General features: G+C 42.3%; 1 protein-coding gene across 2 annotated transcripts in view; it reads left to right on the plus strand.

Moving 5' to 3' along the window:
- The window catches only part of LMBR1 (limb development membrane protein 1), a 753,627-nt gene that overhangs the window by 412,283 nt on the left and 315,613 nt on the right, over positions 1 to 25,731 (plus strand). For both annotated transcript variants that reach the window (XM_085631970.1, XM_085631971.1), the window contains exon 7: positions 9,341 to 9,409. In XM_085631970.1, the coding sequence (XP_085488096.1) occupies positions 9,341 to 9,409 (69 nt within the window). The remainder of the gene's footprint in view (positions 1 to 9,340; positions 9,410 to 25,731) is intronic.

Genomic DNA, 25,731 nt, shown 5'->3' on the forward strand with positions numbered 1-25,731 from the left:
CATTTTATGCCAAAGGTGGTATCCAAGTTCCATATTCACCAAACAATACAAATACAGAGTTTTTTCCAAAACCAAAAGACACAGGCAGAAAGAGCATTGCACACCCTGGACGCCAGAAGGGCTGTCATGTACTACATTGAGAGAACAAAGGAATGCAGGACAACAAAGTAATTCTTTGTCTAATTTGCAAACAGTTTTCTAGGACGACCAGTCACAAAGAATACCGTTGCAAGATGGATAGCACAAGTCATACAGTGCCACAAACAGTCAGGTCAAACCTTGAAAGGAGCACCGCACACTCACTCAACAAGGAATAAAGGAGCAACAGTGGCTTTCCTAGCAAACACACCTGATCAGGATATTTGCCAAGCAGTAACATGGTCTTCAGTTCACACGTTCACAAAGCACTACTGTGTGGACATTGAGATGAACAAAGAAGCATAAGTAGGACAGAAGGTCTTGCAACATATATTCACAAACCAGCGTTCATCTTCCACTCAGCCACCACAAAACTAGCAAACTGCTACAAAGTCTATGCACAGCATAGTGAATCCAGAAAAGATTCACGCTGCAAAATGTATAGTTTCTTACCTGTCGGTGTAGTTTTGCAGCTTGAAGACTTTTCTGGATTCACTAGCGAACCCACCCGCCTCCTCCAAGAAGATCACACAGGAGGAAAAAATAAAGGGAAACTAGAACGGACAATAAAAAAAAAAAAATGAATCTGAAGATGGCGACCAAAGGTGGGAGCCTCTGGAGGAAGCACGTCGACGTCACAGACGGACACCAAATGGTGGTATGTCGACGCCCACCAGGCCACGAAAAGAGAAGAAATACTACAATTCCAGACCAAACCACTAGATGGCGGAATAATGCACAGCATAGTGAATCCAGAAAAGTCCTCAAGCTGCAAAACTACACCGACAGGTAAACTATACTTTTCTCTCCTTCACTTGAGCAGAAGGTGGAGGTTACCCAGCACAGATGGAAAGGTATGATTCAGGGTTCTCCCCCAACAGGGGAGCACAGAATTAAATAAAATTTCAAGGAGTATTCTGGATAACAAGTCATGAGTTTACCGTGTTGGGTTTGAGAGAACAATGCTAAACAAATAGTGGGTTTCAAGTAGAGGAAAAGGATTCTTTGCATTAAGCTTGGGAGATATGCACACTATAGAGCGACTGAGACCTCTTTACCTCTCTTCCTTCATGTAGAAAATATATACCCTATCTGTTAGAGTTTAAATAAAACATTTTTTTCTTTATTATATAGACCTTAGTGCAATAGCCACAGGCATATAATACTGATCATAAATGATGTGCACTACATATTTAGTAATTTGCTTTAAAAAGGTATACAGATAATTATAATAAATAGATTGAAATATAGGTTAAAAAGGAGAAATACCCAGATAATTATAATTTACAAATTAAGTGATATCAATATATCTAATTTGTCATGCATCCACAAGCATATTCCAACTACTGTATATTTCATACATATCTTAGGTCTACTAAAATGAGTACAAAAAAACTATAACCTCAATCCCCTCACCCCCCAGTTACCCCTAATCAAGAAAGCAGTCAAAAATAAAGTGTCAAAATATTCCACAAGCGTAAGTATATCACAATAGTACCCATTATCACCCAATTTATCAGTATTAAATTAGATTTCACTTCCCTTACCTGCAAAGACTCGGGGAGCTATTCGATGAATCTTTGTCTGCTTCCGGGGCCAACAAATTATCCACCAGGTGTTCAACGCTTTAATCCTGTCAATTTCCCCTCGTCCTCTTTTTATCTCAAACAGCACTCTCCAAACTTGCCCATTTAACCATTTCTTTACGCCATCTAGTAATTTGAGGACCATGCGCTGATTTCCAGTGCATAGTCAATTCTCCTTTTGCCAAAATCAAACCTAATTCAGTAAATCTAGTAGTAGGTTTCTTATTTTTAGGACAAGAGTATCCCCCGAGGAGGCAGACCAAGGGTGTACAATGGATATCCCGCAAGGCTGATCCTTTAATATATTCTATTACTTCCTACCAGAACGCCGCCAATGAAGGGCAGGACCATACCATGTGAAACATTTCTGTCCCCCAACTCCCCACATCTAGGACATTTTTCAGCTGCAGTCGCATAGAACTTGTTAATCCTGCCAGGTGTAAGATAAGCTCTATGCAGGATATAGAAATTAATTAATTTGAACCTAGCATTTCTAGAAACAGCTGGTATATGCGCTACAAGCCAAAGCCAGTACAAATCATTTATTTGGAGCTTCAAGTCTCTCTCCCATTTTATTTTCAACTCCGCAGGAGGAGACCGAATATTTGGATGAATCTCATAATATAGATACGAGACTGCTCTTACACACCCTGTTGTACAGAGCTGTTGACACACCTGATGTGTGGGAGGTTCAGCATCTCCATTTCTCCAATAATTCCTTATTGTTACAACCAATGCCCTGTGTGCTAAACATTATCCTTTCTGTATATTAAATTCTTCAGCCAAGTCTTCAAACCTAAGCAATACTCCATTCCGATATAGGTCTCCTACAGGGTTAACCCCAAAGGTAGTCCATCTTTCAATCCCCGCTAATGCTCCTACCTGGGCCACAAACTTCATCCATTTTAATGGTTTTAATGGCATATCAGGCGAATAGGGTACCTGGACTCTGGTTTGCCGCAGGAAACGTCGGCAGCACTGCTGTATCACTAGCATCTCTCTAATGAGGAAGCAAGAAGACTTTAAATAAGTCCTGAGAATCTGGCAGTGAGCCAATAACACCCTCCCCAGGGTTCATTTGACATTAAACCCACCTATTTCACCATTGCAGTTGAGCCACCAGATAATAAGATTCAGGATCAGGAGCAGCCAACCCTCCCTCCGTTACATTGCACTGTAGTTTTGTTAGTGCTACTCTACACCTACCTGTTCCCCAAAACAATTTCAGGAGTAGTGATTCCAATTCCTAAATAATTAACTAGGCACCACCAATGGCAACATATGGAAGTAATAGAGCAATGTTGGTAGCGTCACCATCTTATCTACCACTATTCTGTCAGCCACAGATAATGGTAAGCTCATCCAAAAATTAATTCTAGTTCTAAGTGTTCTAACAGCTGCTCCAATATTTCCTTCTAATAAATGTTGCTGGCTATGATATATTTTTACACCTAAATATTTAATGCAGGTAGGGCTCCGATTGAGCCCATGTAAATTATGGGGCTGTGCGGCATCTCGGCAAAGTGGAAACAAGTGAGATTTTTGCCAATTGTTATGTAGCCCAGATACTATACCAAACGGTTTAATAAGTCTATGCTACTAGGCAAATCCATCCCAACATCTCAGAGAAACAGCAGCATATCATCAGCATATAATGCTGCAAAATAGGTTTGCCCATGGACCTCCATCCCATGATAAAAATTCCTGGTACGGGCACAACTGGCCAGAGACTTCATTGCGATAGCAAATAATAAAGGGAACATTGGACACCCCTGTCTATTCCCGCATCCCACGTCATAGGGTTCAGATACCACTCTGCCATTACGCACCCATTCCTTAGGACCTGTATAGAAAAGTTTGATCCAACAAATAGATCTTGCACCCAAAGGCATTTGAGCCATTACAGAATATAAGAACTCCCAGTTTAAACTGTCAAAGGCCTTCTCAATATCTATTGCCATGACAGCTGCCCTCGCCTTATCCACAAAATCATCATTTAAGAGATAGATGAGCCTCCGAATATTATACACCGTATTACGCCTAGGAATAAAGCCAGCTTGATCAGTATGAATTAAAAAGGGCATATGTGGTAGGTGTCTGCTCACCAGAACACTGCTTAGAATGTTATAATCTACATTGAGCATAGACAATGACCAATAGCATCTAACATCCTTTGAAGGACATCCAGGTTTCAAAAGTGGAATGGCTAGCACCTCACCTGTAGACACTCGCAGGTGTCCTGTCTTCCAAGATGTAGAATACATTTCCACCAATCAAGGAGCCAATTCAACACCCACGACAATGCAAACTTGTACCTTTTTATTGTCTACAATAGACCAATTAGGCAAAATCTCAATTCCGAGATCATTGACGTATTAGGCAGTTCCCTGGACTATGTAAATCCCAGTGACACTGTGATTGTATGTGGGGACTTTAACTGCACCTATGAACCACTAAATGGCCTAGAAACTTTAACAGAGAATCAGAGGACACGGCTAGGGGGGTTGCCCTAGCTAGAGGCTGGACCGCCAAAACCATGAACTAATGCTGCAATACAGATAATGCAGCTGACCATCGAACACCATCTAAGGGCATGCAACGGAAGGGTGACCAACAACGGGAACAATAACTGCTCCGTAAACGCATTTAAACAAGGTAGCTCGCAGCCCAGAATAGATTACATTATGCACAGTATGCACAATTGGAGCAGAATTGTGAGCTTTAGAATAGAATCAAGAGAGGACAGTGACCATCGCCCCCTCTGCCTAGAAATAACAGGCTATATAGCAAGGGATGAGCCATCTGACACTTGCTTATCAAAATCACAGCCTATAATAGGGAACAACTGTAGAGTCATTAACTGGCCTCGGATCACAGACAATATTGAGACAATAACTAACATCTACAAGACATTTGCAGAGGTAGTAGGTGCTTATACAGAAACAAGTGGAACGCCAGCAATAAAAATGGATAACCTCCTAGTTACAAAGTTGGAGCCCCTTCTCACTATTAAAAAGAAACTGAAGCCTAACAGCAAGATGAACACAAAAACCAACCCTTGGAATGCATCAGACTGCAGCAAAGCTAAAAAGTGCCTACTTGAAAGTTTAAAATAGCGAAGCACAGACTCAATAAGGAGGGTTAGGGACAGCCATAGGAAAACATTGGTCACCGCAAGGAAGACCTGGGAGGAAAATTGCTGGTTAGATCTCCTCCAGGCAGCAAAAAAAAATAACATGGCAGTGTTCTGGAAAATAATTGCGTTGGGGACAAGGATCAAGTAGTACAGACAGAGCATCATTTGGATTCAGTATCCTGGACCGAGCACTTTACCAACCTATACGCTGATTTTCAGTGTTATATCAATAAATACTGTGGACCTGCTAATGATTAGGGAGACAGAGATGCGATCATTTTTACTTTAAAAGAAACCAAACCTGCAATAGATTCCATCAAGCAGGGAAAAGCCCCGGGATTGGACAGAATTCCTGGAGAACTGTTCAAACATGATAAAAAGGTTTGGGTCCCGTATTCAACCTAATCCGTAAAACCATAGCAGCAGGTGCTCCAGTACCAGCAACATGGAAAGGGGCTGAAATCGTCCCTATCCATAAAAAAGGTAGTAAACAGACACCCAAGAATTATAGGCCAATTAGCCTAATAGATGTGCTCCAAAAACTCTACGCCAGGCAACTTTTAAATAGGCTTAATGAATGGATACAGGCTAACAGTATATTGTCTCCGTACCAGGCAAGATTTAGAGCTCGAACAAGTACGGTAGATCAAGTCTTCAGACTCTTATGCATCATTTGGAAATACGTCAAGGTAAAGGTTGGGCCATATCTACATAGCATTTGTAGGCCTAAGGGCGGCCTTCGACCTAGATGCCTACTGTGGGACTCACTAGAAAAACAAACTGCATGCAAGCCGGTTAGCTCAGATAGCAAGGCTACACTGTGACAACTACGCAAAAGTTCGCTGGGGCATGAATGGGGAGCTCACATAACCGATCCCAATTGATAGAGGAGTGAGACAAGGATGCGTACTTGATCCCACCCTGTTCTTGCTCTATATCAATGATGTGGTTGGTCATTTACAAAAAAATTAAAATTACCTTCCTAAGTTGAGTGGAATATTGTAATGTAAAAGGCCTAGAAATACACATTGGCAAAACTAAGTACATGGTCATAAATCCCCATAAGGATTTTAGAAATAATTTTAAGATGAACAATCAAAAATTAGAACATGTCCAAAACTTCACCTATTTGGGTATATTGCTTGATTCAAAGCTAACATGGAAACCTCAGGTAAACCACTCCGTACTAGTGCTTGCCCAGGGGACAGGGGCTATCCTCAAAAAGTATAGCTCATCCTCAAGCAAACCTTTGACACCAGCCCTAGAGTTATATAAACGTAAGGCGCAGGCAGCAGCTCTGTGTAGATCAGAACTCTGGGGTATCAGCGACATTAAGCAGTTAACAAATGGGGAAAACAAGTTTGTGAGGAAACTAATGGAGCTACCCCTATCAACACCACATATCCCAATGTTTCACAACCAAAACATGAAGCGAATAGGACAAACTGCAACACTGCGACCGCTACTTTACTGGATACAACTACAGATAACACCAGAATTAGCGGTATATAAAGAGGGTGTTCAAGAACTCCTAGCCATTGACATATGTTTAACTTTCCCTTGGCTTAGATTTGTCAAGAAATGGCCCATAGAACTAGGCCTTAGCTCATATCGGATTGAGCCACATAACTTAACATCAAGTAGCAAAAATGTATTCAAAAGAATATATTGGATACATATTCTGAACGCACTCCATTGCGGCCCAAATTTGGGAAGGTTAACAAATCCGTTCCTTTATTTAAAACCTAATCCGTTCTTCGAAGAATTTCTTGACAATGTACAACCTCATTTGGCAAGAATCTTGTACTTAAAGTAAGGTATGACACCCTACAGATTAAGAGTTCTATTGTAAATTAGGGAACGCAGGGAGAACGTACCTGCACTTTATGCACTTTAAGGCTTATTGAAAACACTGCGCACATCCTCTTCTTTTGTCCAGCATATGCTTGGGCAAGGAGGAAATGGATTCGCCCGTTGTGTAATGCATTGGGATTTAGGAAGCACCAAGATGCCTTAAGAGTGCTGACAGTTAGTACTGTACCCTATGTAATATTTGCCATATCTAGATATGTTTGCAGTAGGGATTATAAGAGGCAAAATGGGGCTAAGCTGTAATTAATAATGTGCTCCTTTGCCTGAAATATGCACCTTGAAATGTATTAACCATACTTGTAATTTTTATTGTATTATACACAGTTTTAGCTGATTTTATATATACATACAACAGGGGGATGTACTGGAGTACTTAGTGACCAGTTTATATCCGTTTCTACCTTAAGTAATGCACTTAGATCGATGATTATTTTATTGAGAACATCATAAATACTGCTTGATGCATTTTTAGATTATATTCAGTGGTTGTTCTATACTTGTTTACAGTACAGTTGAATATTGACAATTTATTGAATATCTTGTTTTATTGTGATATTTTTTATGGCCTCTGGCCGAAATAAAGTATTCAATAGGAGCCAATTAATTCTTGTATGTAGCAAAGAACTCTCGAGATAAGCCATGTGCTCCAGGAACCTTATCACACGCCATATTGTTTATGGCAGCTCTAATTTCTTGTATACTTATTTCCTCTCCTCTCCCCCCCCCCCCCCCCCCCCCAATCATCTGCATCCTCACGCGAGAGGACCCGCAGTTGGCTTATTGATTACAACAAAAAATCCTCTATCCTGCGGTGGTGTTCTAGGTGCTGGAGCATATCAATACGTGTAATATTCATGGAAGCGAGCATTAATAGCAGCTTGATTATATAATGCTTCACCTGCAGCAGAGTCAAGCTCTAAAATCAAAGATTCCCTTTTTTTGGGATAATAAGCCATTTCAATAGGTATCCTGCTTTATCACGCTCCGCATGAGCACGAGTCAAATATTCCTTATAATCAAAACATAATTTGGGCTGCCAATAATTCCTTTATCTGCTTCTAAGTACCCTTTTCTTAGTTTCCACCTCACCAACTAAAGTCCTACGCACCCCAGCCACCTCTGCGATGAATCGATCACTGTTTTAAATGCATCCCATTCAATCAAAGAGGATGTAGCTGTTCGAGCATTATTCTTAGAGTAGCAGTTGTAGCTTTTCCAATATTGTTTTTAAAAACGGAATCATCTAAGGCTTCTACCTTTAAACGCCAAATCGGAATGCAAGGGTACTTACGCCCCCAATTCATAGAGACTAACACAGGGTTGTGATCCGAAATAGTTTGGCATAGGTATTCAATACCCGGAACCGCACCATTGACAGTCTATGAGCTTTAAAAGGTATACAGCCGAACATGAGGTTGTGTACTCCTGAGTAAAATGAATAGTCATGTGTTATAGGGTGCATTCGCCTCCATGAGTCGACACGCCCCCAGTGTTGCTGCCAGGCCCTAAAATTCCGAGCTGTATGGTTCACTGGAGAATCCCCTAACCGTGGGTGTGAACGGACAAATGCCAGATCTGCAAAACAGTTAAAATCCCTACCTAATAAAAATGGTCTGAGTCAAGTAAGGTGCCAAGGCCCTAGAAGGGTCCACAAGAAATGCAATCTGGTTTGTGTTAGGTGCATACATTTCGTCAACAGTAAGATCGTGTCCTGCTAACCTCACAGAGACAACCACAAATCTACTCTCAGGATCCACAAGTTCATTTTTTTTTTGGAAGTGTAACCCAGGTCTCACCCAAATCAATAATTCTCTAGCAAATGCCAAATAAGTGGTGGCACATACTTGGCCCCGCCATCTCTTGTGAAGAGCCAATCCTTCAGGTTTATTAAGATGGGTTTCCTGCAGGAGGGAACACTTGTTTGGACTGGACCTGTCCTCGGTTACTGTAGTGATACCCTGTTGTGGTTCCTAGTGTGGGATTCTTATAGTTGAGGAAGGCCATCAATCTTTTCCCAAAGAGATTGTGGAGTAGTGAAAAATTGCACCTCCTCACCAAAGGTTACCCTCAGTTTGGCAGGGAACAGCATAGCATACGATATGCCAAGTAGGCGAAGACATTTTTTGGCTTCTGTGAAGGAAGCCCTCTGCTTTTCGACTTCACCCGAGAAGTCTGGGAATAACATGACTTTATGGTTTCCAACCATAATATTTCCACAGAGTCTGGCTTGTGACACTATGTGGTCTCGGTCTTTATAATGTAATAGCTTTGCCACTATTGAACGACGAGGAGCCGCACCAGGTAGTGGGGGCATTGAGTGAACACAATGGGAATGCTCTAAGGTATAGTACGGAGAGAGGCCCTCTGGGGGCCACCGCTTCTTTAATCCAGCCTCTAAAAAGATTATCAAATTTACAGCAGTGCCCTCGTTGTACTGTATACTTGTATATGCCGTTTTTTTAATATTTAGACAAATTGACATTAATGTTAAAACTTTCATCCTGTGTTACAGTTCCTAGCAGATCTTTAAAAACCTTAAAGAATGTATGTAACAGTATAAATTTGTTCTTTTCAAAAATAATGCTGTAATATTTTTTTTAATTTCCAGATCTTTGGGAATTCTACCTCCCTTATCTATATTCTTGTATATCACTGATGGGGTGTTTGTTACTTCTTTGTAAGTATTTTCTTTTTTTAATTAAATTACAAGCTTTATCTGATTGTTAACAATTGTAAAACTATAATAAACACTAATCTTTCAAGTACATGACTATTCAAAGAACAGTTAATTGGCAGAGTTCAGGGACGTGAGCAGCAATTGATGTCTCATAAGACTGTATACCAAGCGAATGCGTCATACTTCCTTCTACCGATCCTAGTGAGTGTCTAAACCTAGCATTCAGCTTGAAGCATCTCACTTCCTTCTATGCATTTATTTTGAAGTTAAGCTTGAATTTTCACAACGTTCTGATTTGTTTTATGAAACTGAGGATACAAGAACAAATGGACATTAGATCTTTCATAGTTGTTTTCGGTTGACATTTTTAGTTATTTTTACATCCATGCAAAGGGTCTGCTAGTCCCATCCTGACTAATTTAGGTATTTTAAAAATCATTGTTCAAGGTTGGAGGATCTGTTGTTATTAAATCTTTGGCTGGAAACGTATTTTACGTTTTCTTTAATGAGTTTTGCTTTTTTAGTTGTGTACTGTTTTTTTCATTGTTTAACATTTCTAGACCTGTGTCATGTAGACCCCTATATGTCTCCCAGTGGTGCCATATTTTCTCCCATTTTCTAGGGCAACCCCTACTCTCATATACTACTTTTTCTGCGGCAGAACACCAATCTAGGTCGGCCTTTCATTATTCCACCTTCGATGGAAGGGTGGCTCCCCACTCCCTGGCAATGTTCCTCTTAGCCACCATTACCGCCACCATTAGCCAAATCGTCTGGTATTTCGGCCATATCTGTTCCCCCATTACACATAGAATGTGCCATCTGGCATCTATGGAAATTTCTTGCCCCAGGACATCTGGCATCACTCTTATTACTTTTCCCTAATATTTTTGTACAGCTGGACACTCCCAAATGATGTGAAAGAAGGTACCCCTTCGGTCGCAGCCCCTCATGCATCTATCTGTGTGGATGCGCCCAAGTTTGTGCATGAGTATACTCGTAGAGTAGGACCTATAGAGAATCCTTAACTGTACTAGCCTTAATCTTGCTCTGACTGCTCCTTCTCTTGGGCTTTGTATGGCCTCTACCCAATCATCATCTTCCAATAGGCCAATGTCAGTCTCCCAGGCCTCCCGCAGCACCCCAGGGGGTCGGGAACAATCTTCCTATGTGTAAGGGATAATGCCTTTTCTGAGATTGGGTCTAATAAGAGTCAGTCTTCTAAGGGGCTATATTCCCGAATTCGTTCCTCATCTCTAATATGCCTACGGAATGCATGCCCCAACTGCACATATCTATATCTTTCTTCTTCTGCTAGCTGGAACTCCTTCTGTAAGTCTTCGAACGAGATTATCACCGGGCTCCTCCATATGTCTCCTAGATGGGCTATATCCAGCAGTTTCCATTTACTGAAGCCCTGTAGTTTGCAGACCTCCTCCTGCATATCACTATCCCATAGCGGGGTAGGTTCTGTCAGTTTATTATCTCACCCGAGGAACTTATTGGCCCCCTTCCATACGTCCAGTACAGTCTTTGTATGTGAGGGCATGTGCTTCCCTGCCAGTTTGTGGTACAGTGCATCTGGATAGCCTCTGGGGCCCATCACAAAGTGGTCTACTCTGTATGCCTGGTGGTTTCTATCCCCAAAGATCCAGTCGTTAATAGTTATCAGTGGTGATGCCCAATAATATTTTCTAAGGACCTGTACAGCCAGGCCACCCTCATATACGCCTCGCTGGAGTTTGAGCAATGCTATTCTTGAACCTCCCCCATTGCACAATAGTTTCCGCAATTCACGGTCTACTTCCCTGAAGAGTCTGTCAGATATCTTGTACGGGGTGTTCTGGAGGACATATACCATACATGGCAATGACATCATCTTGAACAGAACCGCTCTCCCCATCAGGGAGATTGGCGGCGTCCTCCAATGCACTACATCTCTTCTCAGGCGTTCCAGTTGGGGCAACAAATTCCTTTCTATAAATCCTGTTTCCGTTTGGCGATGGTAATACCCAAATATTTGAAGCTATCTTTCAGTTGGAGCTTTACCGCCCCGGGGAAAGCAGGCGGCGGGCCACTTGAGAGCATACACATGAGGGACTTATCCTAATTAATTTGATATCCTGAATACACCCCTGAATAGGTGAAAAATTTGTAGGAGTCTGCAGATTGTAAAATGAGGCCTTGTTGCATATAAGAGGACGTCGTCGGCATATTCTCTCTTCCCACTGTCCACCGCCTGCGATTCCGGAGACCACTGGGTCTCCTCTCACCCATGCCGCTAGCAGCTCCAGTAATATAAATACGAGGTAAACCTCCCACTCGACCTGTAGCAATTCATCAATGGCTAAACTTAGCTCAAAGTGCTGTCCCTTTCTGTGACCATCATTGGACATTTAAGCTATTTCTTAAGTGCACTTAAGGTATTTCTTTATTTAATGCAATATCTTTTTTCCTTTGACATGAATTATTTTTCAGATTTTTTTCATAACATTTTATAACACAAAAAAGACAGGATCATCATTTCCATACTAATATCTACAATACAATTAATAAATACTGCAGAATAATTTCAACATACTACAATTCATTAACAGACGTAATTTATCAAAACCCCATCTAAAGAAAACAGATATCCTAACATCACATCACATTCCATCCCATCCTAACATACCAAACACACACATTCACACATAAAAATCATTCTGAATCCAGCTCTGCTTGGCATGCAAGAAAAACTCATGGTGAGAGTCCTTCATAGATATCCATGATAGTGCTGCCAGCTGGAGAATCAACAGGCTGACGTACGTTTTGATGGATCTGAATTATTTTAATCCACCTTCTTCAGGACCCTGTATCTTTAAATCAATAGTATGGCGGGAATACGATGGGGAATCGGAAGGATTCTTTCACTGTTCTAATCTTAGCGCGAATGCCCCTATGTTAGAAACTGGAAGCAACATCGTTGTTTATGGATATCTTGCATATTAACTATTGGCGATACCACCTTTTCCTTCCTTGAACATGATCCCCTTAATTCCGCATTGATTAATTCATTGAATCTGCAAACCAGAATTTTAAATGCATTCTCTGTCTCACTTCTTGGCTAAGAGCTGTAATCATCACACCTTTCAAGCTGGATACAATCCTCTTAAATTTGAAGTAATGACATTAAGACGACCTGGACATGAAATATAAGGCATCTCCAAATGACCCTCATTACATCAGAGGACAGCTTCCACCCAACTCCCTAGTAGTCTTTACACCCTGCAAAAGACCCAACTCTCAAACAACTGGTGATGCCCCTCCACCAGATAAAGAGAGTAAAAGAATAGATGTCACAGGTAAATGGTAGCTGTGCAATTGGCCAACCACTCCTTCCAAGGTATGATCATGCCTTTTGGGATAAATTAAGATACTCCTTCTGTATCTCCCAGAGGAGCACAAGAAGAGGGGCTTCGCGATAGTTTCTGAAGGGAAGCAAATCACTAACACCACGATCTGTTGCTTCCTAGATTTGGCAGACATAGCTGCTATGTGGTTAACTGTAGTGATCTGTTGTGCAGGCATACATGGATCTGCATCTCTGGTTTTAAGCCAGAGGTTCAGCAAAATATGCTCATCGTGCCCTTCAATGTGCAACATCTATTCAGACTGCAGGTTGACCCGTTTTTAGAGAAAATAATGAAGGACACAGACAGCTAAGGCAATGGGTGCCCTTCAAACACCTACCCATCAGGGGGTCCTTTTGCCATGCATCATATCGTGGGGGTTCCAAGACCAACTCCCGGGAACCTCCACTTACTAATAACGCCCTCATGCACATCACACCTCTCCCGGAAGTTATTTTTGAGATTCGTACAGAGGAAAGTAACAACTGCAAAGGCAGAGGTAAAGAGGGCTTCCCCAAATACCACCACCGCCAAGCCCTGACTTTCCTCTCCTTTCCTCGATCACATAACCCTAGTTGGGGGTCGTCTACAGGGGTTCTTTCCTGCTTGGCGGAATGTCACCTGCAACCAGTGGGTATTGAATATTATCCAACATGGTTATTGTGTGGAGCTCACTTTCACACTTCCCAACATACCACTTCGCAAATACAAACTTTCCCCGCCACACCAACAGCTTCTCAGGGAAGACATACAAGCGCTCCTCCAAAAAGGACACATACATTTCGACCCTCATCAACAGGACATAGGACTTTATTCACTATACTTCCTAAACCCTAAAAAGGACAGGTCCCTCAGACGAATTCTGGAGCTCAGTCCCTTAAACAAATACATCCTCTCAGAGCACTTTCACATTGTCACTCTTCAGGATGTCATCCAGCTATAACAACCAGGTGACTTCATAGCTGCACTCGACCTCAAGGATGCCTATTTTCACATCCCAATCCATCTGGCACATCACATGTACCTCAGATTTGTAGTCGGTGGACAGCATTATCAATTCAACATGCTTCCCTTCTGAGTTACTACCCCACCCAGGGTTTTTACCAAATACCTTGCAGTAGTGGCCGCTCATTTGAGCAGGCATACACATCTTCCGTTATCCGGACAACTGGCTCATCAAGAGTGGTACTCGTCAACAATGGTAAGAATTCATTCAGGCCACCATCAACCTACTTCACGAACTAGGCTTTACTATCAATGCCTTAAAGTCACACCTCAAACCCCTCCAGATTAAACCTTATCTGGGGGAAAATGTTCAACTCAGAGGTGGGCATAGCCTACCCAAATGCCACCAGGCTACAGTCTTTTCAGACACTGATCCCTCTTCCAACTAGGCCAAGCGGTCACGGTCAGGACAGTCATGCTTCTTCTCGACATGATGGCCTCCTGTATCACCATAGTACCCCATGCCAGATTAACATGCGTCCATTGCAAGAGTGCTTAGCACACCAGTGGTCTCAAGTGGAGGGCCATTGGGACGATCTAGTGATGGTGAGACGTCAAGCTAATCACTCTCTGCAATGGTGGAACACCAACAACCCGTTAAAGGGATGGCCTTTTCTTGACCCAGTTCTGCAGAGGACAATCACAATGGATCCTTCCATTATGAAGTGGGGAGCACACTCCCGGAACGTGACTGTTTGAGGCCAATGGACACCCAGTCACAGGGGTCTCCACATAAATTATCTGGAACTACTAGCTGTTCAACTTGCGCTGAAAGTCTTCCTTCCCCACCTCTTAAGCAAGGTAGTCCTCATCAAGACAGACAACATGACGACATATTTCCTTTAAAAATGAGGGGAAATCCGATCCCCTCTGCTCTCTCACTTAGCCCAGAGCATCTGGAGGTGGGCTCTCAGACTGAAGATTCATCTGTTAGAATACTTACCAGGAGCAGACAACTGCTTTGCCTACCTCCTCAGCAGGATGCGTCAAGAAGTCCACAAATGAAAACTTCACCCACTGGTCCTTCAGAAGTACTTCTGGCGCTGGGGGGCTGCCAGACATCTACCTCTTTCCCCACAGCAAAAAGTGCAAAATGCGCAAATGTCCCCTTCAGGTTTCCACACCTACAGTCCAGGAGCAATGTACTACGGCTGAGTTGGTCAGGGATATTTTCATGTGCTTTTTCTTCTCTCACACTACTTCCGATTCTAGTTTGGTGGCTTTGGCAGATGTCTCTCCCTCATCCTGGTAGCTCTCACATGGGCTTGCCAACCATGGTTCACCCCCCCCCCCCCCCTCTTAAATCTCTCAGTAGTTCCACACAAGAAACTCCCCAACAGGTCGGATCTTCTAACGCAGAACCATGGAGAAATTAGACCGCCGGATCCCAACTCTCTCAACCTTGCAATCTGGCTCCTGAAATCTTAGAGTTTGGAAAACTTAACTTCTACCAGAATGCCTGGACATTCTTAAATGGGCACGCAGGCCTACTACCCTTGCCTGTTACGCGGCTAAGTGGAAGAGATTTGTCTTCTACTGTCAGTCCAAACATATTGGCCCACTAGATGTCAAAGTACAAGAAATTGTCTGCTACCTGTTTTATCTACTAACTTGTGGTTTAGCTTTCACATCCATAATATTACATCTAGGAGCTGTTGCCGCTTACAAAACAGGCAACACATTTCCCTCTTCAGAATTCCAGTCATTAAAGCTTTCATGGAACGTTGTAAGAGTTATTTCTTCTCAGGTTCCACCAGCTCTGATATGGGATCTTAACATTGTCTTAACAAGACTAATGGGATGTCCATTCGAACCCCTTCACTCCTGTCCCCTCCAGTTTCTCTCTAGCTAGATATAATTTCTGGGCACCTTGACTTCACTTAAGACATGTCATTGAGCTCCAGGCACTAACTTTAGGATAACCTTTCTTCCAAATACACAAAGATAGGGTTGCATGGTGGTCTCCCAGTTCCACCTCAATCAGTCCATAGCTTTTTGTTTTTTTTCCTCATCCTGATTCAGTTGGGGAGCGAGCTCTCCAAATATTGGATGTTAAACAATGCCTCATGTATTATGTTGATGAGCTAAAACTTTTAGGAAAAAAAAACAACTTTTTGTTGCTTTTTTCTAACCACATAAAGGCAAAGACATTTCTAATCCGGCATTGCTAGGAGGATAGTTAAATGCATACAAAAATGCTATGCTAAAGCTAAAAGAACATTGACTATCCCTCCTAGAGCCCACTCCACTCAGAAGAAAGGAGCATCTATGGCTTTCCTTGGGAATTTTCCTTTACCTGACATTTGTAAGCAGCCACATTGTCCACACCACATACATTTGCAAAACATTGTGTGGCTGCACTGACCCGCGAAAGCCAGCGTTGGCCAGGCAGTTATACGTACACTTTTTCAAACCACTGCAATTTCAACAGGCTAGCTGCCGGATCATGGGAAAACTGCTTTACGGTCTATGCACAGCATGCGTATCTAGTGCTACACATGACTCAAAAAGGAAAATGTTACTTACCCTGTAAGGATGTTCCTGGCATATAGTGCGGTAGATTCAAATGCACCCTCCATCCTCTCCGGACACCTGTGCCTATTGCAGTCACATTTATATATTTCAGTTTCTTCTTTTCTTGTCATGTACATCTCTCTGTTCAACACTTTGCTTCACATTCCATCCTGACTCACTCTGCAGGAAAACCATCTAACAAAGTTGATAAACATCCGCATTACCAGCAAGAAGAGGAGTCACAATACCTTGTGATTCAAAAGGTTTTCGTAGAAGAAACACAACTTGCATACATCTGGGCCCAGCATTAGATGGTAGGATTATACTCATGCATGTGAATTTATAGCAGTACTTGCCACAAACAGATGCTTACAGTCAAGTCATCCTTTATTATTAGATTAATGAAAATCATTACAATGTGCAAAATGCAAGTGCAAGAGAGCTGTAAATTGGCTATAGTCAGTATAGTGTACAAAGTGCAATTGCAAAAAGAGAGTAATAAGTTCATTTAAAATTATTGCAGTAAGCAGCGATACAAATGTAAAAAACTTTAGGTGACTGTGACGGTGTCCCACTCGAGAGCGGCGCCGACCAACCCAACATGGCTGCCGCCGAAGCGAAAACCGGAAGTGGGGTTGACGCTCTAGCGTCTGAAAGAAAACTCGCGGCAGAGACGGCTGAAAGTCTTGAGAGGCGTGTGGAACGGCGTTCAGCGGGGACGGAGCGGGAAGAGGAGGGCGACGTGACCGAAGCCGGACCGGAGAGCATGCAGAGGAACACGACCCTGAGGAGAACTGAGGAGGACGCCGAGGAGGTGCACGCCGGAGGAGCAGAACAAGAGCCACGCACCAAGGAGAGAACGAGGAGTCTGACGTGAAGGGCTCCACACCTGCGTTATTTTCATCCGTTATTGACTGCCTATTACTATTACTCATACGTGTGCCAAAGACTAAAACCCTGAATCTTTAAATAAACCAGAACGCCAAACCTACATAGTTTGGGACTACTTTAGTTTGGGACTACTTTAAACCCACAGAAGGGAGGGGGTGACGGTCTGCTGAGAATTTCCCGACCACAGTGACAGTTAAAATCATTGCAGTATGCATAGAGCAAATATGCAGACAGAAGGGTGGATTGATTTATATCCTAGCCAGCTGCTAAGTTTCTGGGGCCTTCTTCAATGCCCCCTCAACTCCCTGGGGATATTTTAGTGTCAAGGAAATTAGTTTCTTGTCTGCTGAGTTGAGTCAAACCAGTATGGCTTGTCTGCAATTGCGCGCCCCTGGCTGGTTCCAGAGAGGTCACAGCCATTGTCCTCATAGGCTTAAGGTAGATCTAGAGAGGAATATAATGTGTACCAAGTCCTCGACCATTGGGCCACATAGTCAACAGGTCGCTTTCCCTTCTAACCTCTGCCAGGGCGTGTCATGCCAGATCGAGGGTAGGATCCCGAAGTGATATTTCAGATAGTTGCCTTTTATCCTACAATTTAGAACTTCTTCCACGTATTGCTGTGGTTTCAGGTTATTATAGCTGTTTAATATTGTCCAGGGATTGGAGCATTCCCTATCTTCTAGGGAAGTTAGTATTTTAGATGTTTTATTTACGGCTCTTTTAAAGGTTTTGTGGCTTGCCGCTGCTGCCCATAGTTCTGCTAGACTGAAAAGGTCAATCCTTTCTCCAAGATAGTCTCTCGCTGGTGAGCATGATCTTTTAGAGATTTCTTCCCATGCATGGTAATTTATCGCATTCTCCTCCGCGGAATTTAACTTATGACAAATGAAGGCAAAAGCTGCTCGCCTGGCAAGTGAATGTTTTGTTAGCCCAAACTCCATCCTGATCTGGGCTGGTGAGGTGTAACTGGGGAGCTGGAAGGGTTGCTTATAAATTCTTGCAATCATTGTGTCCGGAGTTATTGAGTCTCCACCCCATAAAGCATTGCTTCAATAGGCCAGAGTAGGGACCACTTTTGCCTTAGCTATTCCTAAAATGGGGCTAAACGAGTGACCATTTAGATTTCTGAACATGACTGTTAGGCCTGCTGCCAAGGCAATTCCTTATCCTTTGGTTTCTTCCTTGTGTGGTTTAAATAAGCCGTTGCTATCATATAAGAGGCCGAGATAGTTATATTCTATTGTTTCCTCGACCTTGTTACCATCAAGAAACTAACTTGCCTTTGCTTTGAGTTTGCTCCTGGAGAAGATTATGGTTTTTGTCTTTTTGCTGTTTATTTTCAAAACATAGAACGGCGAGGAATATCCTTGGGTGGCACCTAGAAGGCACTGCTGCCCTCCCTGGTCTGGCTGAGTAGTACTAGGTCATTGGCTTAGAGGAGATTTGATAATTGTATCAACCCAAATTTCAGAGTTTGTGAATTAACAGGGAACGGGGCTCGGGACAGGTCTGCCAGGAATAGGTTAAATAATATGGGGGCCAAAACGCCCCCCCTGTTTGAGTCAGCTAGTTGTTGGAATGGCCCTTGATAAGTTGGCTCCACTACCCAGCTTTATTCTAACCTAAGTTTTTAGAGTATAGATTTTCAATTCCTCTTAGAAAGGCCAGGGAAATGAGCAAGTTTTTTAGTTTCCTCTAGTGCCTGTTTTGGTTTACATAGTCAAAGGTGGCTTGGTAGTCGATGTAACAGAGATAGAGAGGACGTTTTGCACTTTTAGAGGAGTCAGGAATGAGTGATAAAACCATCACATTTGTCAAGGTTCCAGTTTTTTTTGTGAAACCTGTTTAAGCGGAATGACTGAATTTGAGGAGCCTGTATGGATCCACTTTTCTAAATTATCTCAGTACAGGTTTTTTGAAGCCTACACACTATTGTTTTAATTAAGCATGATGTACACTATATTTTTACGAAATTGGCTCGCATAGCTCCATATACTCTCCTGCTTTTACTCACCTTTTCACGCATTTTCACTGTCAGTTAAACATTGAATACTCCTTTCACTTCATTTACTGTTCGCACTTCGTGCTATATCATGTAATTTTAACTCACTTCCTCACTACTCCTCCAATTTGTGGTGACAGTTATTTAGTTTCCTTGGTTACGACACCAGGTTAATTTGGTGTAGGAAAATTTCTCCCTATTTTGTGTTTGGTGGGCAATTGTTATTCTTCGCTGAATGACTTTATAGATACTTCCCCTGACGAAGGGCGACCCGCCCAAAATGCATCGGGAGTTATGTAAAAATGGATATATGGATTTAATGACAGTCAATTGATTTAATTTGGATATGAAGCATTCATACCTTGTGAATAAACAATTCAACAAATGAACATTGGATCAGCTTTCATCATTTTTAAACTTGTTTTAAGTAATTCACATCCTGCCAACTGCAGGCTTTCAGCTGTGCCCAGGGAGATGTCGCTGAGTTAAGCGCCACCACTTCTACTGAGTTTGAGGTGGACCATTCGAGGAGGTGTTCTAGTAGGATCCAGACGTAGTATTTTGCCTCATTCTCAATTAGGGCTATCAGCCTGTAGTTCCCTGACTCAAGTTTGTTACCTCCTTTAAAAAAGGAGGAGATGATGGAGCCTTTCCATGAGGCTAGGATCATTGCTCTCGTTAGGGTGTGGTTAAAAAGTGGAGCTGGATCCCATTTTGTCGGGTTAGTCTTATAAATTACCTGGGGGATACCATTTTGGCCTGGAGCTCCAGTAATTTGACCCTTTACTATCTGCTAGTGTATATCGTTGGCAGCAACAGTAAGCATGGTTACTGAGACCGATGGTGGCCCAACTGCCAGTCCATTCCATTCAGGCAGGCCTACGTCTTGTATTGTTGCGCTTGTGCCAATATGTGAGTTGCAATAGGCAAGTAAGTAGGTGGCCCAAGAGTCGATGGATTCCAGACAAAGCTGTGAAGGATTGTTTAGGGCATTCACCATTTTCCATAATATATTAGAGTTGCGGTGCTGGAGGTCCCAGATAAGTTTGGCCTCGAAGGTATCTGTGTTTTGCCTCTGGATGACCCATATTGCTCATTTGAATTCCTGTTTAGCGGCCCTTAGATTGGCAATATGAGTTTAGTTGAACGAGCCTGACGAACTACTCGAAGGGCCCTGTTGACTTTTCTCTTTGTTTCAGGGCACCAACCTTGTGTAGTGTTTGACTGTTCAATGGAACAGGTACTGATTGGGTCCTTACTTATTTTACTCTTATGGTGAACTGTTTGGTGAAAGTCAAAGTCAGTGTTCTCTGACTGAGCTCTTTAGTTGTTGGGTGTTTAGTAGATGAAATTCAGCTTTTTGCTCCAAAGTTCCTATTGTTGCTGAGGACCATTTGACTCTCTTTAAATCAGTCGTATATATGGAGTCATGTTCTACTGTGTGTGTGCTTTTGGTCTGGTCAAAGGCAAGTTCCAGATCCTGTGGTAAGTGATCGCTTTCCGGTCTTGAACCCATTTTAAAGGAGAAGACGGAGTGTAGCAGAGGGATGGATACCAGTGTGTTATGTATTGGAGAGTTTTAGTTGAAAAAGTGGAAAGAAAGAGCTGGAGGAGTATTCCCTTTGAATCGGCCATTTAGGACCCGTAGACCTGAGTGCTTTAGTTTGCCGAGCAAATTTAAGCCCTTCGAGTCTTTACTCCCAAGATCCATTTGTGTCTCTTTGTGGATTTCCCATTGTCGTTCCTGAGCCTCTACGATTTACTTTCTTATGGACTGACCTAGCAGTTTCATGTTGAAATCACCTGTCACTATTAGCAACAAGCTTGGGTGAGACACCCCCACTTTAAAGATGTTTTTTATCAGTTTATTGTTATGTCTCCCTGCAATCTTTGCACGTAGGTGGTGCATAAATATTTATTAGCGTCACCGCCAGTTCTTTCCCACCAATTTCCATCATCGGATACAATATTTGGAGATTGTCAGAGTCTATTGTTAGTTCCTTGCTCTTAATTTTAATAGCTGTTGACAGGTATATTACCAGGCCTCCTCTACTTCGGCAGAATGTTGCTTCTTTGGTGGCTGGAACTACATTATAGATTAGAAGCCCAAGATTGAGACTGGCTCAAGGGCCCATGTTTCCTACAAGGCTATTACTGCAAAGTTTTAAAGGTACCCTAGTAATTCCAGATCTTCAAGCTTGTCCATCAGGCCATGTATGCTGTATGAGCAGAGTCTGAAATTGGATGTTGTTTGGTCAGATACATTTTGAGGTAGACTGCTGATTAATAGTAGTTGCGATCCACCACCATTGATTCATTGTGTGGCACCTTTTTTGCCCCTATAATCAAACCTGAAATCCCAGTTGGCTAGGATCAATGCTGCATTTCTGAGACCATCCGGGTCTCGAAGGAGGCAATCAAAGATCTGCAGTCATAGCTGACCACTCACATTTTGTCCCTCAGGAGCCCACTCTCCCTTCCCCATGCAGAGCTGTCAGTAGTGACAGTCTCATTGCTTCTGGGTTTGGAGGCCATCTACGGAAGAATTGTGGTCTCTGTAGAGGACAGCCTCACATCAATCTCTTGGAGCTGCAGCAGATTCGCCTGGCCATAAAAACCTTCCTGCCATCTGTCGATGGGAGGCTGGTGCAGGTTCCCACAGCTACGGCTACTGCCATATGGTACTGCAATGCGCAGGAGTGAGTGGTGCCCTGGAGGCTTTAACATGAGGTTTTGTGTCTCTCGAGGTAGCTTGAGCAGCAGAAAATATTTTGTCAACCACCTAGTGGGGGTCACGGAATTCGAGCGTGGAGGACTTGTGCAAACATCGCCTGCACACGTCATCCTTGCATTCCCAGGTCGCACAAAGTATATTCGATCAGTGGGGAGAGACCTGGCTAGATCTATTTGCTACAGTCGCATACCGTGTCTACAGTTGTGTGTATTGGAGTGCTTTTTGGGACATGAATTCTGGATGTAGTGGACAAAGGGACTCCTTTATGCCATTTCGCTGTTATCTCTCCTGCCTTGAGTTTTGAAGATCAGGAATGACGAGTCCTAAGTCACCTTAGTTACCGTAGCCATCAGAGTGTCATGTCCGGAACAACTGAGCATGAGCATCTGCCCCCAATCAGGCTACCTCTTCGGAGGGACCTCCTGTCTCCGCAACAGGGCATGGTCCTCTACCCAAACCTCTGCAACTGTCACCTACATGCATGGAGATTGAGTTGCTGCAATGGACTACATTCGGTTTGCCATCTAAAATGGTATATGTCATCCTTGCTCCCAGGCACACTATGCTGAAACTATATATGATGGTTCCTGGGACAGATTTGTTGTCAAGTGTGATGCCTGATACACTGACCCCTTAGAAGCCAAGCTGACAGAAGTTCTGCGGTTTGTTCGTTTTTTTAGTCCAACAAGGTTTTGAAGTAGACACGTTGAAAGGCTGTTTTTCTGCTTTCTCTGCGCTTTTGGCGTTTCTACGTTTGCCAGACCAACTGTTCTTGGTCAAATCACCAGTTTTGAAGAGGTTTAGTGCATTTTTGACACCCACGTTCCCTACCAAACCTTTGGTGATGCAACAGTGGGATCACAACTCTGGTTTGACATTCCTTCTGTGTCTGCCATATGAGCCTATGCATAGGTGTTTGACTCTGAAACATTTTTCTCATTGTGGTTACATCAGCTCGTCCTGTGAGTGAACTACAAGCACAATTATCTTCTCACTTTGGTATTTATTCTAAGGTGAGGAATCAACAGTTAAAGTATCCACCAGAAATGATGGTACCGAAGTTAAGTACATTTTCTATTCGATCCTCGCTTGAATATGTCTTCCCACTTTGCATATACCGTGAAAAGTTCTTGACTGACTTTCCAGTCATTTACAACAAGCATTGGGAAAGCCAATAGGTTGTGTGTTGATTAACCTCCCCCAACCCCTTTTTTGGGGCTTTGCCGATGCTCGATTTGTTTCATCATTGTTTTTGTAAAACTTTATCATCGAGGGAGCTGTCGGGCCATCATTAATATGTACAACAAAACAAACAAAAAAAATCCTAAAAGCATAAATAGCACACACTGTCATTGTTGCCTGTAGCACAATGGGAACTGTGTGTGTGAATGTGCTTATGTGAAAGGGCAGAATGCTGTCAGTAACCTTGAAGTTAGCCAATGGCTAAAGTGAGCAAACCCATCGCCTCATGCTGTATGCTGTAATTGGGGAAGGAAACATGTGAATGACGCAACAACAGATCAATGGATTGTGAGGGTTGGCAGAAATCCCCAGTGAGTAGGTATATTATAATTATCATTTTAATAAAATAAAAAGGTCTTAGCTATCACCAGACCTTCAAAATGTACTGACTTTAGCCTTGCAGTACAAACATTGATTCTTGGACTGCCAGCCTAAGGAGGGTTCCAAAATGTACACTAGCACTCCTCAAGGCAATTATGAACTCTAGTGCTCAGTTTTGAAGAAAGTTCACATGTAACTGTAGTGCTTGGAGAACACAACTGTTGTTCCTAGATTCAAAAATCAGATTCAGGTTGGCGTATATCATTATCAGAGCCTTTGATCTCTAGCAGCTCTCTTAACTACAGTCCTCTTTAAAACGCTTTGTAGGTGCTAAAAGCCTAAGGAGCAATCACAGTCTTAGATTTGTGACCAAAAACAAAAACCTGCTACTTCTGCAATGCTATTGTTCAGAGATGCCTCCTTCCCTCTGTAAGTCTTTGCCTCAAACCCCAAAATATACCTCCGGTCTGTAAAATAAAAAAATAAAGCCCACCAGTTTAAACTGAATCTGGACAAGGTACTCATCCTCAAATACGGCAGACTCATCCATGTCTTTTTCTTCAGCTCCGTCTGTCACTTATCTCCTCTCACTGGCCTTCTAGATCTCCATTCTTCTGCCTGTATGTACACTCTTCCTATATTTTCACATCAGTAGTTTTTCCCCTCAACCCTGCCTTCAACTACTTGCTTCTTCCTCTCATGATTAAATCTTGTTGATAGTCTCATGGTTCTTTTTTTCTGAGACACTAGTTCATAATCATCTCCACCGAGGGTGTTTCTTTAAATGGTTTTCTTATGAATCTTTGTAAAAGAGCTCCTCCATCTTCATTGTTCTTTTCTGCAAAGTGAGCTCACGCTACTAAGGTTGTGCTACATAAAAATGGAAAATTAATAATAAGGTACTACCTTATTATTTATCTTATGATAGTAGTCTGGCCACTTCAGAAGAAGAGGATTTCATGTTTATCACTACCCAGGCCACCCATTGGCAAAGGGGTCCTCTACTTTGGGGGCAGTCTTTCTTCTACTTTCCTTGGGATATTCCTTAATTAATACAATTTTTCCAGTTTTGCAAGTATCCAATCTTGTTTGTGGTAGCAGCTATCAACACGTTTCATATTTGTTTACCCTCTTCAGGAGAGGTGTATCTCATTTCAGATGGTGTAGAATCTGTATTTAGAACCTTCTGGCTTCTCTCAAACTTTGTTTTAGTCACTATTCCTCATGTAAGTCTCTAAGGGGGTGAATGTTATTGGATGTCTACTAATGCAATAAAAACAATCCAGGCACTGGACATGCAGGTGTATTTTAGGTCCCAGTCAGCGGCTCAGTTTGTTGGTCGAAGGACAAGCTTGAGTTCTTTTTTTTAATTATTTTTTATTTAAGGATGCTGTTATACTGAAGATGCTCTTCTGTGGAAGAAGCTTTAGGTAAAGAAGTCTCTTCCCTAATGTGTGTAGCATCTTGGATACTCTATACTCTTTTAAGGAGTAGAGAGGGGATTACGGAAGTAATAATTGCAATTAAAATTTTGAAGGGAAACAAATATGTAGGGCTGGATGTTATGCTAACGATTTGAGTTTGGTATTGAGTTGTAGTCTCCCATCCTTACATTTATATAATAAAACACAGCATGTATTGGTTCAGTTTTACCAAAATCATGGTTTTATTCTATTATAATATATTTATATTAAAGACCCTTTATTTAATATATCTATTAGATATAATAAAGGGTCTTTTAGATCATACATTGATACTACTGCAAAAACAGTGGGCAGGGTTGTGTTGTTCCTATATACAGGATTGGTCTGAGGAGAAAGTAGTTCATTAATTGGTTCAGTATTACTTTGCATCTGAGTTTTGTATGGTATAGCAGTCCTTAAACCTATACTTAATGAAATCGAAATATGTGGTTGCCAGCCAAAGTCCTATCCACTTAGTATGCATTGACTCTACATCTGTTGTTGATCACATAGATCGTAACAAATTGTCTGCTGTAGAGGAGATGGGGTTTGAACAATTTCTTGATGAATCTACTGGTCAAAGTACATTCCGAACTACAGGATTCATTAAGATCTGGGCCACTGGAAGTTGTATGGAATTGGCGGAGCTCTTAAAAGGGGACTGCCAGAACTGTGTCCTGGCTTCCGTTTTTTTAAAACTACTTAGCTAGAGAATCATGTAAGCATTGCAGGTAAACACTCATGGTAGGTAATAT

Source organism: Triturus cristatus, chromosome 10 (assembly GCF_964204655.1).
Source record: "Triturus cristatus chromosome 10, aTriCri1.1, whole genome shotgun sequence".
Classification (NCBI taxonomy): Eukaryota; Metazoa; Chordata; class Amphibia; order Caudata; family Salamandridae; genus Triturus; species Triturus cristatus.